This window comes from Saccoglossus kowalevskii, chromosome 15 (genome assembly GCF_978046115.1).
Source record: "Saccoglossus kowalevskii chromosome 15, keSacKowa6.1, whole genome shotgun sequence".
In the NCBI taxonomy this organism is placed as follows: domain Eukaryota; kingdom Metazoa; phylum Hemichordata; class Enteropneusta; family Harrimaniidae; genus Saccoglossus; species Saccoglossus kowalevskii.
This window is the reverse complement of record NC_140655.1, coordinates 31,186,557-31,203,720: the sequence shown is the minus strand read 5'-3', so window position 1 is coordinate 31,203,720 and position 17,164 is coordinate 31,186,557. Positions and strand designations below refer to the sequence as shown.

Below are 17,164 nucleotides of genomic sequence, written 5' to 3'. Positions count from 1 at the left end.
CAGATTTGTTATTTGTTTCATTTGTTAATTTCGTGGTATATCTTCAATTACAGTATCTAATTTTGATGATTATTTTTGGTGAAAAGTGATATTTTTGAATTCTTGTTGAAAACAGCAAGTCCTGTTGCTTTGATACTATACATATTGTTCATTTTCTAATGATATCTTCTGTTCTTTAATTGCAATGTGCATTGCTAACAGCGGAGCTATCTTAGCCGACCGGCTGCTTGTTAAATAATAGATAATGAGACAATGTCTCTGAGACTACCGGTATATGATTAAAACATTAAAAAGAAGGGTATTGATGTATTTGTAATGAGAGGGCAGTTTCTGTAGTAGTTTGCTCAATGCAAATACAGAGGTGATCAAACATGTTCTCATGTGAGAACTCCTGTGAGTTCACTTCAAATCCACCCATATACTGTAATTAAACTGTATTGATCAACTACAATAATGTTTCTCCTTCTTAGCTATTAAAAATGCATTTCAATTGAAATATAGTTTCTGCAGCAAAATGTACTTTAGAAAATTAGATATAAATCATCAGCAATTGTACTAGAAATTTGCACATAAAAAAGGTCTGGTGATTCAACAAAGGCTAGGTTCTAATAATTTCACTGTTATATTTTAGTTGGAGTATCTATGCTCTAGAGATGCAGGACCCAATTGCTTTATATCAAGATATGTTACAATTAGCAGCAAGGTATCAAGTATCAAACTCCTTAGCTTATCAACAATTATTAACTGAGGCATATCTTCTTATCAAATCATCTGTTTACTATGAGAAACATCAAACTGATTCTGACAAACTACAAGAGCTGATCAAGAACTGCTGTGCATTACTTGGACACCATTATGCAAGGTTTGTTTGAGACCCCCCCCCCCCCTTCAATTAAATTATGTGTGATCTCTCCCACACTCCCACTAGGTATGATCCTTCCACCCTACACCAGACCTTTGCCACATTGGGAAATAAAGGCAAGACTTATGAGTAAATTATGTGTGTGAACACAAAACCTAAATATTTAGACCAGCCTGAAGACAAATAAGTATCTAATTTTAATCTTGATGTTACACTGGCCTTACTACATTATGATTAAGGCCCAAATTACATAATTGCCACTATCTGAGACTAAATGTTGAAATTAGGTTTGTGGCCTTTTCATAATCGCAACAGTGATGGCAGTGAGAGGAGTCAGTTTGACCATACTACACTACACCAGGTGCGACCTTTGCCACACCCACACCACACGTCACCCCACACGAGTGTTCCCTTTGCTACATCCACACCACACGTCACCCCACACAAGTGTTCCCTTTGCTACACCCACACCACACGTCACCCCACACCAGGTGCGACCTTTGCCACACCCACACCACACGTCACCGCACATGAGTATTTCCTTTGCTACACCCACACCACACGTCACCCCACACAAGTGTTGCTATTGCTACACCCACACCACACGTCACCCCACACAAGTGTTGCCTTTGCTACAACCACACCACACGTCACCCCACACAAGTGTTGCCTTTGCTACACCCACATCACACGTCACCCCACACAAGTGTTCCCTTTGCTACACCCACACCACACATCACCCCACACAAGTGTTGCCTTTGCTACACCCACACCACACGTCACTCCACACAAGTGTTCCATTTGCTACAACCACACCACACATCACCCCACACAAGTGTTCCCTTTGCTACACCCACACCACACGTCACCCCACACAAGTGTGCCTTTTGCTACATCCACACCACACGTCACCCCACACAAGTGTTCCCTTTGCTACACCCACCCGACACGTCACCCCACACCAGGTGCGACCTTTGCCACACCCACACCACACGTCACCCCACATGAGTGTTCCCTTTGCTACACCCACACCACACGTCACCCCACACAAGTGTTGCTATTGCTACACCCACACCACACGTCACCCCACACAAGTGTTGCCTTTGCTACACCCACACCACACGTCATCCCACACAAGTGTTGCCTTTGCTACACCCACACCACACGTCACCCACACAAGTGTTGCCTTTGCAACACCCACACCACACGTCACCCCACACAAGTGTTCCCTTTGCTACACCCACACCACACGTCACCCCACACAAGTGTTGCCTTTGCTACACCCACACCACACGTCACCCCACACAAGTGTTCCCTTTGCTACAACCACACCACACGTCACCCCACACAAGTGTTCCCTTTGCTACACCCACACCACACGTCACCCCACACAAGTGTTGCCTTTGCTACACCCACACCACACGTCACCCCACACAAGTGTTCCCTTTGCTATACACCCACACCACACGTCACCCCACACAAGTGTTGCCTTTGCTACACCCACACCACACGTCACCCCACACGGGTATTCCCTTTGCTACACCCACACCACACGTCACCCCACACAAGTGTTCCCTTTGCTACATCCACACCACACGTCACCCCACACAAGTGTTGCTTTTGCTACACCCACACGTTGCCTTTGCTACACCCACACCACACGTCACCCCACACAAGTGTTGCCTTTGCCACACCCACACCACACATTGCCTTTGCTACACCCACACCACACGTTGCCTTTGCTACACCCACACCACACGTCACCCCACACAAGTGTTGCCTTTGCTACACCACACACCACACGTCACCCCACACAAGTGTTGCCTTTGCTACACCCACACCACACGTTGCCTTTGCTACACCCACACCACACGTCACCCCACACAAGTGTTCCCTTTGTTACACCCACACCACACATTAGCCCACACAAGTGTTCCCTTTGCCACACCCACACCACACGTCACCCCACACAAGTGTTCCCTTTGCCATACCCACACCACACTTCATTTCACACAAGTGTTCCCTTTGCCACACCCACATCGGATAAGTAAATGTTCTACTCTGTGCCAGGTGGAACCCTTTCTTATACCCACATCAACACCCAACACCAGGTGTGACCCTAGTTGCCATGCCTACAGTCTAACACAACCACCCTAAATCACTTGTGGCTCTTGCCACTTTCACATCACCTGTAACCACAGTACCCTACACCAGGTATGATCTTTGCCACACTGTCACAATTTTATTATTTAGGTATTTTTGTGATAACTGAATGAAATGCTTTTCAGAGTGAACTGTAATCTGAATCTGAAATTCTGTACAATTTCAGAGATAGCGGTAAAGAATGTGTTCTCTCAATACCGTATTACAAAATGTCTGGGCTGTGTTTACCGGATATCGTCAGTAATCATAAACAGGATATCAAGATAAAGGTAAAGATTATGTCATATTATCAACGCAGATATAACAGGACTTGTTTCTTGTTCACATTCAAAATAACAAAATGGCTATTTTGTCTGAATATTGCACCAATAAGTAATTTATTGTCATATTATTCATAATAATAATAATCTTTATTAAAACTGTAACTGATGTGGGATCTTTGTAGAAAGAACAATAAAATAACAACAGATAAAAAAAATAGCACTGATAAAAAAAAGAATAATATGTACAAATGCATATAGCTCTACCAAATAGATTACACTTGGAATGCTATCCCTTTTGTTTCAGGAAAGTTGCTCTCGATATTCAGGTTTGTTACATTACATGGACTCTGTATTATTTACACCAACATCAGATGATAACATCAATGAGGTAAGTCATGATATCAACACAACTTCTTTTTCTTCATGTTTACAGCACACATTTATGATTGGAGTATGATTCACATGCCATATTTGTGCATATACTAGTATTCAAACTTGAGGAATAAAACATCCAATTTAATATTTTAGTTCAAAAGTTGAGTTGGTAATATAACTTTCAAGTCTCTCAAATTCAGAATTTGTAAGTTGATGGATTAGCATCTGCCTGCCCCTTTCTCATAACAATTTTGCCTTTTGGTAATGTGTATTGTACAAAAAGACCTCTCGTTTGACATGATAATAAAAGCAATTGTCACTATCTGTTGAAAGATACAACCTCATCAGAGTGCACCCTGCTGCTAACAGGATTGCACCAAATTTTTTAATATATGTAAAAAAATTAGACAGATATATTTTGGTGTAATTTGGTAATCTTCAAATTTTGTTTTTTGGATTTTATTCAAAATGGTCTTCTGGTGGCCATTTTTTTTTAACAAATGCTGTTTCTAAGCTTTATTTCTGTCCTGTCCGATCAAATTTATGCACTTGTGCATATTTGTTCATTTAGTTATCCATATTATATGGCTGAATTGTGGTTGTTTCAATGTTGATTCATTAAAATCAAGAATTCAGCAATTCCGGATCAGTCTTAAAATGACCATCTGGTGGCCATATCATATCTCTGTCATTATCTGATTGTTCAAACTTTATATATTTCTTAAACTTGAGAAGTCACAGATATTATTTAATGCAATAACCTGTTTAATATAAAATCTGTACTTTTCAGGAGACAAGTGATATAATTCTTGAAATCTATAATACTTATAAACCGACAAAGCTTTCAGAAGTGATATTGGTTTCTAATCTAAGACAATACAGTGATGAAAAGGCACTATTGATGTTACAGAGTAACAGTACTCATAGAGATGAGAAACGAACCCTGGAAAAGTAAGTTTGAATTGTTGTATGCATTTGTTATAAACAAAACAATTCAAGAACTTGTTTAATTCATATTAATTCAAATCCCTTATATGATTTTGGAGGGGTTGGCGGTTTATATTTTTCTAAAATGTAAAATAACAAATTAATGATTATTTTTATGTTATTTATATTCTTAGATGTCATTCCCTAGATTGTGTGGCAACTTCCATATTGTATCTTAGAATGTGTGAACCAGAAGCCGCCTGTTCTGTCTTAATGTCCATGACAAAAGATGCTATCACTGATGTATTTGTACAACATCACCATTTACTATTAGATGATAACAAAGCAGGACTGTCTCATATAGGGCAGGTATGCATTCACAGTTATCACTGTATTTATACCAGAATTAATACACTGTAGCTTTTTATTCTAGTCCAGCTGCAGACAACATATAAACTAAAAACAAAGATTTATAAAAATAATGGTACACTACTTTGATATCTATATATTGTAATGTGCAGTAAAGTTCCAGTTCTACAAACGCATTAATCAAATATTTTTCCAACCAATGGTATCACTTATGCAGTGGAAATTTTCCATTGTATAAACAGAAATTAACCAAGGTATTGTGTCCCATGTAGAACATAACAGCTATCTTGGTCGCCATCTTGAATATTAAAATTTCCACAAGTGTGACCAAAATGGCTTTAAGCAGATTCTCAGTAACACATGTGAAGTACAAATCAATAAACACGTGAAATATATTGGAGTTTACAGTAAAATCAGCAATGGAAAGTAATAGTTGTTTGTTACTTCATTTGCTTTAATAGTAGCGAATGTAAATTCTAATTCTTTTGAGTTTTTCAAATCAAAAAATCAAATTTTTCACAATCCAAATGTGTTGCAATTTGCTTTTCATTCGTCAATTAATTTCTGTCGTTTTCATCATTCTCCAGGTGAGATGCTGCTCATTTCATTCTTTCAAGTCTGTACATGTACATGTTGATGTTTTGTTTGTTTGTTTGTAGTTACTAAGAAGACACAGAGCAGATGTATTGATAGAGATACTAATTCATCTCCATGACAACAATAGTATAGACATGGATAGAGCACTTGATTTGTTAGATGTAAGTTGTTATAGTTTTCAAAAATATTTAAATGTTGATTTATTATGGCAATGTTTTTTGTTCAGTTTCAGTATTGTGGAATCAGCATATATGTATGTTTGGTCTTTGTTACATTGATTTTGTGTTTTTAACCTTTTCACCACCAGACTTCCTCGCCCAAATTTGTCTGCTTTTTTTTCTTATATTCTTCAATATTTCTGGAAATGAACCCTAATTTTTTGAGCCAACATACAAAATTTTAGACTATTTTCTGTTTTACTCAAAAAATTTGGCATTTTTTGTCATAATTTCCAAAGGAAAGTGCAGACTATAAATGGGGCAGTTTGTGAATTTATGTTGAAAAGTGGGAACTGGTGGTGAAAAGGTTAACTGAGTTTGCTTTTTTGTTCATTTATAGATTAATGTTGGTGAATTACATCACAACACTCACATTCGAAACTACTTAGAGGCGTTGATATCGGCCAATGAGCGAGAGTCTATTTATCCCAAAGTCCTGGTAAGTGAATTCAAACCATGCACTGTTGTCATCAAATTAGGTCAGGATTCAATATGAATTTCTGGTGAAATACATTGTTTATATTAAATGTGCACTGCTGCCGACTTTGTCTCTATAAGTACAAGATCTTGAAGAATTTGCGTGTCAAAAGTATGTTTTTCTTGTCCATCTTTAACTCAGAAATATCATGAGCATTATTAATACGTACTGCAGTATTCATAGTAACATGTTTGCTCAATAGTAGTGGTGTTCAGAACTCAAATAACAAATTAAACTGTCATTTCTATATTGATTAGCAAATTAAAAACAAAAAATCAAAAAAACCTTGATCAAAAACAGATCAAAATGACATATACTTTTTGGATGCCCGAGTCTCAGTCAGGATGAAGCTGTCATTCATTCTTTGAATTGATGTTAAATACACATGAAGATGCGAAACACAGCTAAAAGAGCACATCAGCCAACATTTGCTCATGAATAGAATGAACTCCAAATTGCACAGAATTTAAAATAAATCGCTGCCTTTGTACACACCAAAGTCTTTGATGAAGTGGTTACGACTTTCTGACATTTTTTGTCTGAGATTATATGTAATATTAACGGTATGTTATTGCCCCATCCTGACATTTGTAGAGTATATAAGTTATTTTCATTTGAGGACATCTCATTCTGTAATATTACCCATCATAAGCTCTGATTTTTCCAGGAGTTGCTGCTCAGAATTTACCTGGATAGATTAAATGAACAAAGTGAAGACCCCTTTGCTGGCAGTCCAGCCAAGACACACCCACACTCACATGTGGTAAGTAAAGTCCATTTCCTGGCAGTCCAGCCAACACACCCACACTCACATGTGGTGAGTAAAGTCCATTTCTTTGCAGTCAAGCCAAGACACACCCACACTCACATGTGGTAAGTAAAGTCCATTTCCTGGCAGTCCAGCCAAGACACACCCACACTCACATGTGGTAAATAAAGTCCATTTTCTGGCAGTCCAGCCAAGCCACACCCACACTCACATGTGGTAAGTAAAGTCCATTTGCTGGCAGTCAAGCCAAAACACAACCACACTCACATGTGGTAAGTAAAGTCCATTTGCTGGCAGTCCAGCCAAGACACACACACACTCACATGTGGTAAGTAAAGTCCATTTGCTGGCAGTCCAGCCAAGACACACCCACACTCATATGTGGTAAGTAAAGTCCATTTGCTGGCAGTCAAGCCAAAACACAACCACACTCACATGTGGTAAGTAAAGTCCATTTGCTGGCAGTCCAGCCAAGACACACCCACACTCACATGTGGTAAGTAAAGTCGATTTGCTGGCAGTCAAGCCAAAACACAACCACACTCACATGTGGTAAGTAAAGTCGATTTTCTGGCAGTCCAGCCAAGACACAACCACACTCACATGTGGTAAGTAAAGTCCATTTGCTGGCAGTCCAGCCAAGACACACACACACTCACATGTGGTAAGTAAAGTCCATTTGCTGGCAGTCCAGCCAAGACACACACATGTGGTAAGCGAAGTCCATTTGCTGGCAGTCCAGCCAAGACACACCCACACTCACATGTGGTAAGTAAAGTCCATTTGCTGGCAGTCCAGCCAAGACACACCCACACTCACATGTGGTAAGTAAAGTCCATTTGCTGGCAGTCCAGCCAAGACACACCCACACTCACATGTGGTAAGTAAAGTCCATTTCCTGTCAGTCAAGCCAAGACACACCCACACTCACATGTGGTAAGTAAAGTTCATTTGCTGGCAGTCCAGCCAAGACACACCCATACTCACATGTGGTACATAAAGTCCATTTTCTGGCAGTCCAGCCAAGACACACCCACACTCACATGTGGTAAGTAAAGTCCATTTGCTGGCAGTCCAGCCAAGATACACCCACACTCACATGTGGTAAGTAAAGTCCATTTGCTGGCAGTCCAGCCAAGATACACCCACACTCACATGTGGTAAGTAAAGTCCATTTGCTGTCAGTCAAGCCAAGACACACACACACACTCACATGTGGTAAGTAAAGTCCATTTTCTGACAGTGCAGCCAAGACACACCTACACACACATGTGGTAAGTAAAGTCCATTTGCTGACAGTCAAGTCATTTTTAATAATTAATTAAAATATTAGAAATTCTGAAAATCCACAAACAATAAACTGTTCGAACTGAACACTTTAGTTTCCTCTTAACAACTTCTTTATATAAAAAGTTGAACCTGGCAACTGTTCTGATCCATATTGTGATCATTAATTCATCGTACCATACCTTTCTCAAGCCATGACTTATTCCAACTGTGTTCCCATAAGCAGTGACTATTTTTTTCATCATTTCAGCTGAGAGGAGACGGTCATTTTGCTACCAGATATATATGGCTTGATGAATTACCGCCATTTAAAGGTATGTACAGATCAAAACCTTTTAGATCAATTAAAAGATTAACGATTATTTATATTTTTAGTAATATAAGTATAGAAAATGAAAGCAAACACCTGAATAATGAACATTTTTCAGAAAATGACAGTTCTCATGGAAAAAAGAAAAATTCTCATTTCATTTTTGTGATTGACTCGGGCAAGGTTACTATAGTTTAACTATGTTTCTAACTAGGAAGTAGATCACTTGGTCAACAATGTGAACATGCTAAAAGCCAAAGTTTTCCAAGAGCTTCATCACCACTGGGTTACTCTAGGTCAACGTCTCCACATAGCTTTACAAGGACCTCATTACCTCAATCTATCACACATGGTGTAACAAGGATTGCCAACGAACCATGTCCATGTTGCTGTTGTAATGAAGATCTGTTGAAACTACAGGTACATTTAAAGGGCGGTGGTCGGCGAGCCGCTTCCTGTTCGATATGGGACTTATACAACACGTGTCAATTACATTGTTTATTTACATGAAATTCGAACATGCGCTGCGCGACGACCACCGCGCTTTAATTTTTGCATATCAAACCCAACTATAAATATGTATTTTCAGGATATCATAAGTAATTTAATAATAATTGTGTAAAGCAAAAATTAGCAAAAACACACTAGACTTCCCTGAAAAGTGTCTGACCCAAACGTCAAACGAATTTTTTTTTATACTGCAAATGTCAAAATGCCGATCAATGGCATTGAGATGTAAATTGTAGGAAATATTTTACTAAACATTCAATTTTTGTTGATTTTCAGTGCATTTATGTATTGGTGATTGTGTTGGTTTTCCATTTACATGGATTTTTAAATTCCATTCACTTATAATTTTAAATGTAGTTCTGACATGAGTGAATCCATTAAGATTCACATTTGTTCATAATTATTGCAATACATAATAAAGTTAGTACACTGGCAAATCCTTCAACATTTCCTACAATCCACATATCATACAAACCATTATAACATATTATAGTCTTAAGTTTACAATAAATGTATTATGAATGATTTCACTGTGAAACACTCTACAAAAGTAAAAATATTGACATTTGTGGCTGCCATGTGTGAAACACAGAAGGGGAATCTTTGCAGTTAGTATGCCCGTATGTATGTATGTATGTATGTATGTATGTATGTATGTATGCCTCTCCATCATTATCTCAAAAAATACTTGATGAATATTGATGAAACTTTGTACATAGATGCTCTGAGACAATGCACAGACATGATTAGTTTTTAATTAATTAACTAAATTTGCATAATAATTAGCCAATTTTCAGCTCCAGAACTACTCATCAGAGTTCAATGAACTTTTTACATACTTATGCGATCTGGGATAAGCTGTATATGTGTATAGGTTTAAATTTTGTGCTATTACATATATTAATCAATTTATAGGTGTTCCACAGATATCTTGAGTACCATGCACTCATCAAATTTCAATGAAATCATGGTACATGGTTGCTGAAACAATAATGAACGACCTGCCAACTCATAATGTGTGAAAGCACACTTTGTGCGAGGAATATGAAGCACTATGTGTGCTTCTAAAATATACTGTAGTATTCCTTATTTGTACTTCATTTCTTCAATACTCTCAGCACAATGGTGTTCTTTCTAAGATTTCCTGATTTTTACATATTTGATGGATTATGTTCAAGGATAAAAAATGAATTAAAATGTAGATTCACAAAAAGTATTGATAAATGGACAACAGATCAACAAATGAGAGCATTATTTTGACGCAAGCCGAGTGGTTTCCAAGTGGACTTGATGTACACGACATTACTGGAGTAATCATTCAACAAACTTGACAATATTTCACACATGCTGAAATCTCTCATATTTTATTTTTTTAGTAGTTCAACATTTTGGTAGGAAATATCACATTCATATACCATCAATCCACTTTTGTTTACGTCACGAGAAATAAAATTAGTTAGTCCCATATTTTACACCTAGAAATTGTCTCTGAAGCCATCCATTCACATTTACAATTGTTATCAACGGCCAGAACTCATTCTAATTTTATTTTGTCTTATAACAATTCAGCTTGTTGCCAAATGAGAGATCACATGTTCTTAATTATATCAGAATTCTATTCAGGTAATAAGTAGAATTGAGATGGTGAAGTTACATGAATAATTACCCTGGTATTATCATTATTTTTTTACTCCCGTGTACGACACACAAAAAGGGAGTCTTTGCAGTTAGTTAGTAATTAGTTAATTTTTTCCATGAATGTTCCACTGATATATAAAGAACCACTAATTGGATTTTAATGAGTATTCATCATCACATTTCAATGAACCTAGGATAGGACTATGCAGAGACCCAATTATTTTTTTGTAAATATTTATGCTTATTAATCACCTAATTAAAATAATTAATTAACACAGATATCTCAATTACTGATCATCACATTTGAATAAAATTTGGTACATAAATGCTCTAGAACAATAGATAGGCCTGATTAATTTTGGGTTGAAATTTGTTCATATTAATTCTCTAATAATAATTCATAGTTTTTTTGTTCTAATCACATTTCAATGAAATTTGGTACATAGATATTACATTACGCAGGCCTTATTAGTTTTACACTCAAATCTGTTCATATCAGTTACCTGATTTACATAATTAGTTTTCAGCTATTCCATCAATATCTCAAGTACAAGTAATTTCGAATTAATTTTTAATGTGTCTTCAATACTCTCAGCACACGGGAGTTCTTTCTAAGCTTTCTTTGTTTTATTTGCAGTCTCTTCTGTGTTGGAAATCAGTGGCACAAGAGACAACTCAGAAAGTTTTGTCATCTCTGGTGAAAACGATGAAAGGTTTCATTTCACTGGAACTTCTCTGTCAGTCACGGCTTAATATTACTGCTGCTAATGAGATAATTGTTGAGAATTATCCGCATCTGATATTAGATTATGCTAATTCTATGGCATTATGGGAGTCTGCAAACCACTATGTGGCGCTGTTGCAGATGTTATTGGCTAAAGTGAACACAGAGGGCAGCTCCATGGCTTACAATACAGAAGATACTAACTCTGTTTATATGGATCAATTCGAAGGTAATTTGACAATGCATTTTGGAAAGGTAATGTGAAAATGCATTATGGGAAGAACAGTCTGGGTATGAATGACTCATGAGAGAAGGGAGGGTGGGTGTCATTCTTCTTCCCAGAGTTCCTTGCGATGAGATCACCAAAAGCCACCACACACTGCCATTTTCTGCTGAAACACCACAAGACTTTTACTACGCATATTATTTGTGTATTTTTGTTATTAAAGGGGTCACGTGTTGATTTATTCCTACTGGAAAACATGATTTAAAATCTTTCATCGATAAATGATGATTTTTTCGTAAATGCACTGTCAAGGGTGAAATAGTTATAATTTACAAACGAAAAATAGTTTTATTGCGGAATAACGGTTACTAAGGTGTTACTTGGTTCATCAAACTGACCGTCCTGTCGTTTGGCAGACGAAGAAATATAAAGAAACGAAAGCTTTTAGGGATATTGACGGCTAAATCCTCTACTGTCACACCGTTTGTGTTACGGAAATTTTGAAAACAGCCAGAATCTACAAACAATGTGTACACTTTCGTTGGGCTCGAAAATCAAACACCTGCATGGCAATGTTTTGTTGGGCGTCTTTGAAAGTAGTGCCACTGTGACGCATCGACCAATCAATGACAAGCATAAGATTGCATGGTGTCAGAGATATATTCGTAGAAATAGAACTCTGCCTGGGAGATTGGCTGGGTGTATGAAAGAGATAGAGGTATTTTCATTCAATCTTACATCAGACGGTGAAATATTCTGTTCATGAAAACTGCTGTCTCCATGAGTGTGTTCGCATTGCTGCCTCTGGTTGCCCCTGAGAAAGTCTAACATGCCAACGTAATTCGGGTTAGTTATGTCACATGATTGTATTGGCCTGTTGCTATGTAAGCGAAACTCATTTAAAATGTATCAAACTAATTTTTAAAATACACCCAGTTGCATTTTATGTTTGTGAAAATTACCTTTTAATCTATCGATTTTGTCGTTCGTTATCTTTTCCTTAAACTTTCCAGCACTGTGAGCATAGAAGGTAAAAACAATTTGTTCTAGAACGTTGGCTTGTTGGAAATAAATGTACTGAAGTCAAAACAAACACCACTGGCATTATTTGCGCTGTCGCAAAAGAAACTTTCAGAAAAATAGCAGTGTTGCTGATTAGTTTTCTTTGGTTTATTTAGGATTTGCCATTGTGCTGAATTATTATGGATTGTGATAATTCTGAACAAACGTGAATATTTATGGATCCACTCATGTGAATTCACTTTAGAAAATTCAAATTTCAATCATTATATATGAAATGTAGTAATAAATCAACAAGTATAAGTATACATGATTGAGTAAATTATGTAAAAAGATGAATATTGGGTGGAAGTTGTACTACCGGTAATTATATTTCGTATTGCGTGTATTGTGGATTATCTTTCGGTAAAACTGAAACTTTCTTTTCTCTCCATCATTATCTAAACTGAACAGCTTCTTCATTTCTTTTCATGTTCGGATATTACCAGTAGACAAGTTTCACTGTACATATTTTGAGATTTATATTATCAAGAAATATTTTAAAGTTGTTGCACTGTGTCATGTTCGATATTGAACACACAGTGATGTATGAAACTCTTTCAAATACATTGTTTGTTTACATTTTTGTTGAAATTTCAAACATGCACTGCCGAATGACTTAGTACTGTTTGTTTTCATTAAGAATGGTTACATCATGTTATCATAATGTATGATTTTATTCTCTGGCAATGACAGGTGTACTTTCAGTGGTGGTGGAATTACTAGACCCAGTGAGTTTGTTGACACTTCTTCCCTCCAGTGGATCATGTAGTTTTTTTCTGCCATACATTGAGCGGTGTTATAAGAAATACAAGGCTGAACAGTTGAAGGAAGAAATCATTCAGTTAGTCAAGTAAAAACTGCAAGGTCAGAAATGCCATCATTTTTTTCTACAAAAATATTGGTGCCTTATTTTGCTCATTTTTACTTATTTGTTTTATTAATTTTTGACCATATGGTTGTAATTTTCAATTGCATACACATTTTGATAGACATTTTTGAAACAGTTTAGAAAACGATTCATGGCAATATTTTTTTTTTAAGGTGCAAATATTGACTTTTGCGTTGAAGTGATTCATTGCCATGGTAAAATCTTACGTACACAAATCATGTTCACTATTAAATATATAATGAAGTTAAATATTTCAATAAAAACACTTTCATAACATTTTTTTAGTATTTTATTAAATATTTAATTATTACTACATTATTATTGAGCACTATATAAATGAATATATAAAAAAAAACAATATTACAAATAAATCTATGAAAAGAAACCAAATAAAACAAGAAAAAAATCTTTATTAGCGGGTGTAGATTGTTGGACATTTTTTGATGAGACATGGCTTTTGTTGTTGGTTTGGTCCACTACATATGTTGTCTTTGCATAAACGTTGACGGAATTGCTGACCTACGCCACACGTATTGGTACATGTGCCCCAGTGACTCCAAGTACTCCAAACACCACTCCCTGAAAATAGAAGTAGTAAAATAATTGTGTAAACTTATAAAACTCAAAAATTAGTTTTTATACTGGACATAGTTAACAGGTTGAGACGTTTTGATTAAACATAAAAAACGATTGATATTTTGCCAGAAATCGTAGAGATTTGATTATAGCAATTTTGGATTATGGCTGGTCTACCGTGTGTACAAGTATCTGAGGGTGCTCACGCAACCCATTCACCAAAATTTATTGCTATAATTCAGATTGAAAAAATGGTTGGGGAGGTGAGGTGGGTTGTAAGTATTTTCTTAAGTTGTATAAATTTTAGTTAAGACTCTGTGCAACCCAATCTTTTCCATATAGACTAGAGCATTACAAAAAATACACTGTCATTTAAAGTCCACCTTTAAACAAAAATACATGTACTGTCTCAAATGTTCATATACTTATGAAATTGGTTTACTAAGTTACTAGTGAATTTATAAACATTGGCAAAGCCTATAATGTATATGATTGTCTATATTTGAATACAAATAGGGCAGTTATTGGCTTTTTCTAGTTTCTTTTTTTTTTTCTTGTCTGTGTATTTGTAATTTTGAAATGAAATAAAATTACTTTAAATATAAAAAAAAAAAACATTGGCATAATTGTTAGACAAACCTGTAGATTTAATGTCACCAAAATAAACAGTTGTACTACCAATACAACATACTTAATAATTCACCTGTCGTTGTCATATTTTACATATTCAACAAGGGATGGAAATGGAAATATTTCAAATGCAGTTGATGTGTACACAATTAGCTGAATGTTTACATAGTGGAGATGGTGGTTTAACAGAATTTCCAAAATTTAGTCATCATATCATGCGGTACTGAACTGACCATATATTTGAAAGAATTGTATGTGGTTAAGGGAAATAATATCACTACATCTATAATATTTTCCTCGGTTATTACGTACCCTGTCGTGCAAGGAGGGGCTCAGGGTTAAAAACCATCAAACCAGAAACTGTAACCTTTTCAGTAAAAACCTGGTGAAAGTCTACTCTCAACGAAGGAGAGCCATCGTGTGGAGGAGCTGTTAAAAGAGGCCAGGAGTTGGCTTTTTCACATAAGTCTACGGGAAGTACATGTTACCTTACAGAAACACCTTTTAGATGGGGTTTTTTGTACAAAAAATAGCAAAACAAACTGTTGACAATGATATGAGTTAAAAATTGATGGCTACGTTCTTTGGCTTTCCTGTGATCCTGAGAATAGATTGATCAAGTTTTCTTGGCAAATCAAAAAGCTCTAAAAACACTCAATCTTAATTAAACTGCGTTATAACCACACGTAACGATTCTCAGTAACACTGAAGCAGTCTGGCGATAGATTTGGACATTAACAGGTTGCCTGAACACCCACAAACACCCGCAGTTGAATACATGGTGACCCCTTTTGAACTCTAAAAAAATGGGTGTTTTCAGATCTCAGGATCTTTATCCTTTAAAATCTTTTAATTAAAATGTCTTCAATAAAAAACTTACCATAACAAGGATCATTATTTTTACCACATGATTTGTGTTCTCTGGTCTTTCCTGGACATTTTTCACCTTCATTCATTGGCTCTGGGTTATTACAAACTCTGTATCTTCGACTTAATCCTTGCCCGCAGGTCACGCTACATGGTGCCCATGTTGACCAGTGACCCCAGTTACCATTTACTGTCAGTAAAATTAACATTGTGAACACTTTTGCAGTAGAAAACATTTCTGCTTACATGCTTGTTATGAATCTCTGGGGGCGGAGCTTTGTCATAGAACATTCTATGTAATACTAAGACGCGCACCACCGTACCATGTATTTCTATGGGCTCTGTGTGAGCTGCTTTGGAACGCCAGTCAAAGAGCCGCTAAAAACAGCTGAAGTTGAGAAAACAGCACAAACTCAACTTTGAAGCAACTATTTAGGTGTAATATTGTTACACTGTTCAGGGGAGTCTCGACAACTAGCCTAGAGTACAGTTTTCAGCCTTTGTTTTTACCATGATGGTTGCCAGGCAGTGAAAATGCCTGGATGTCTGCTCCCAAGAATATGATCAACTTTTCTAACACTACACAGTTAATTCAAATGAAATTGGCAGTCAGTGATAGTTTATTGGTAATATATTATACAAACTTTATGTTAAATCTAATTCTAAGACATGGAAATAACTCCAAAGCACTGTAAACCATGTACAAATGTGATACAGCATCCAGAATGTTTTTGTGTAATTGTGAAATGAAATTGACCCTGCTGGTATAATATAATATCATACATATTATACAAATTTTTGTTTTGTCACCACCATACAGTACGTACTCTCAGATGGTACTTGTAGAGCTTCGATTTTGTGAGATTTTCATAAATCTGTGCAAATCATGAAATTATAAACTGAGGTCCTTAATGCTAGTTGTTCACATTGTTTGACAGGACCCGTATCAGACATGACATGTTGTGTGGGACCCAACAGCAGTTTACCACATTCTGGATCATAGAATAAATGTATGGACAATATTATTCAGGTTCATTTTGTGAAAGGTGACAAAATTGACCAATTAAATTTGTTCTGTAGATGTGATTTCACTTACCTGGACATGTGGTATTATCACCACAATTATCTATTCTATACATATCACCAATACAATAACTCCCAGAATGCAGTGGGGCAGGGTTATCACAAACTCTGACTTGTTCTCTGGTGCCACCGCATGTTTTCGAACATGGTGTCCATGGCGACCAATTTGACCATCCACCGTCAACTGAAATAGGGGAAAAAAAATGTTATTCATGATACAAGGCTTAAACTTTTGTATTCAATGTGATGAAAATTGTGCTAAGCAAACATCATTGCAACGAATACACTTTCTTACAAGTTTACATCGTCACCTGTTTTACTCTCAAGGACGAATTGTACTG

The 17,164-nt window shown here is 36.5% G+C and overlaps 1 protein-coding gene across 1 annotated transcript in view; it reads left to right on the top strand.

Moving 5' to 3' along the window:
* LOC102807741 (BLOC-2 complex member HPS3-like) overlaps positions 1-17,164 on the top strand; it is a 64,043-nt gene that overhangs the window by 32,964 nt on the left and 13,915 nt on the right. The window contains exons 7-18 of the mRNA XM_085508393.1: positions 632-862; positions 3,192-3,294; positions 3,593-3,676; positions 4,454-4,614; positions 4,785-4,959; positions 5,619-5,717; positions 6,115-6,213; positions 6,920-7,015; positions 8,559-8,622; positions 8,833-9,038; positions 11,404-11,719; positions 13,472-13,642. Of these exons, the coding sequence (XP_085364519.1) occupies positions 632-862; positions 3,192-3,294; positions 3,593-3,676; positions 4,454-4,614; positions 4,785-4,959; positions 5,619-5,717; positions 6,115-6,213; positions 6,920-7,015; positions 8,559-8,622; positions 8,833-9,038; positions 11,404-11,719; positions 13,472-13,632 (1,795 nt within the window). The 3' untranslated portion in view covers positions 13,633-13,642. The remainder of the gene's footprint in view (positions 1-631; positions 863-3,191; positions 3,295-3,592; positions 3,677-4,453; positions 4,615-4,784; positions 4,960-5,618; positions 5,718-6,114; positions 6,214-6,919; positions 7,016-8,558; positions 8,623-8,832; positions 9,039-11,403; positions 11,720-13,471; positions 13,643-17,164) is intronic.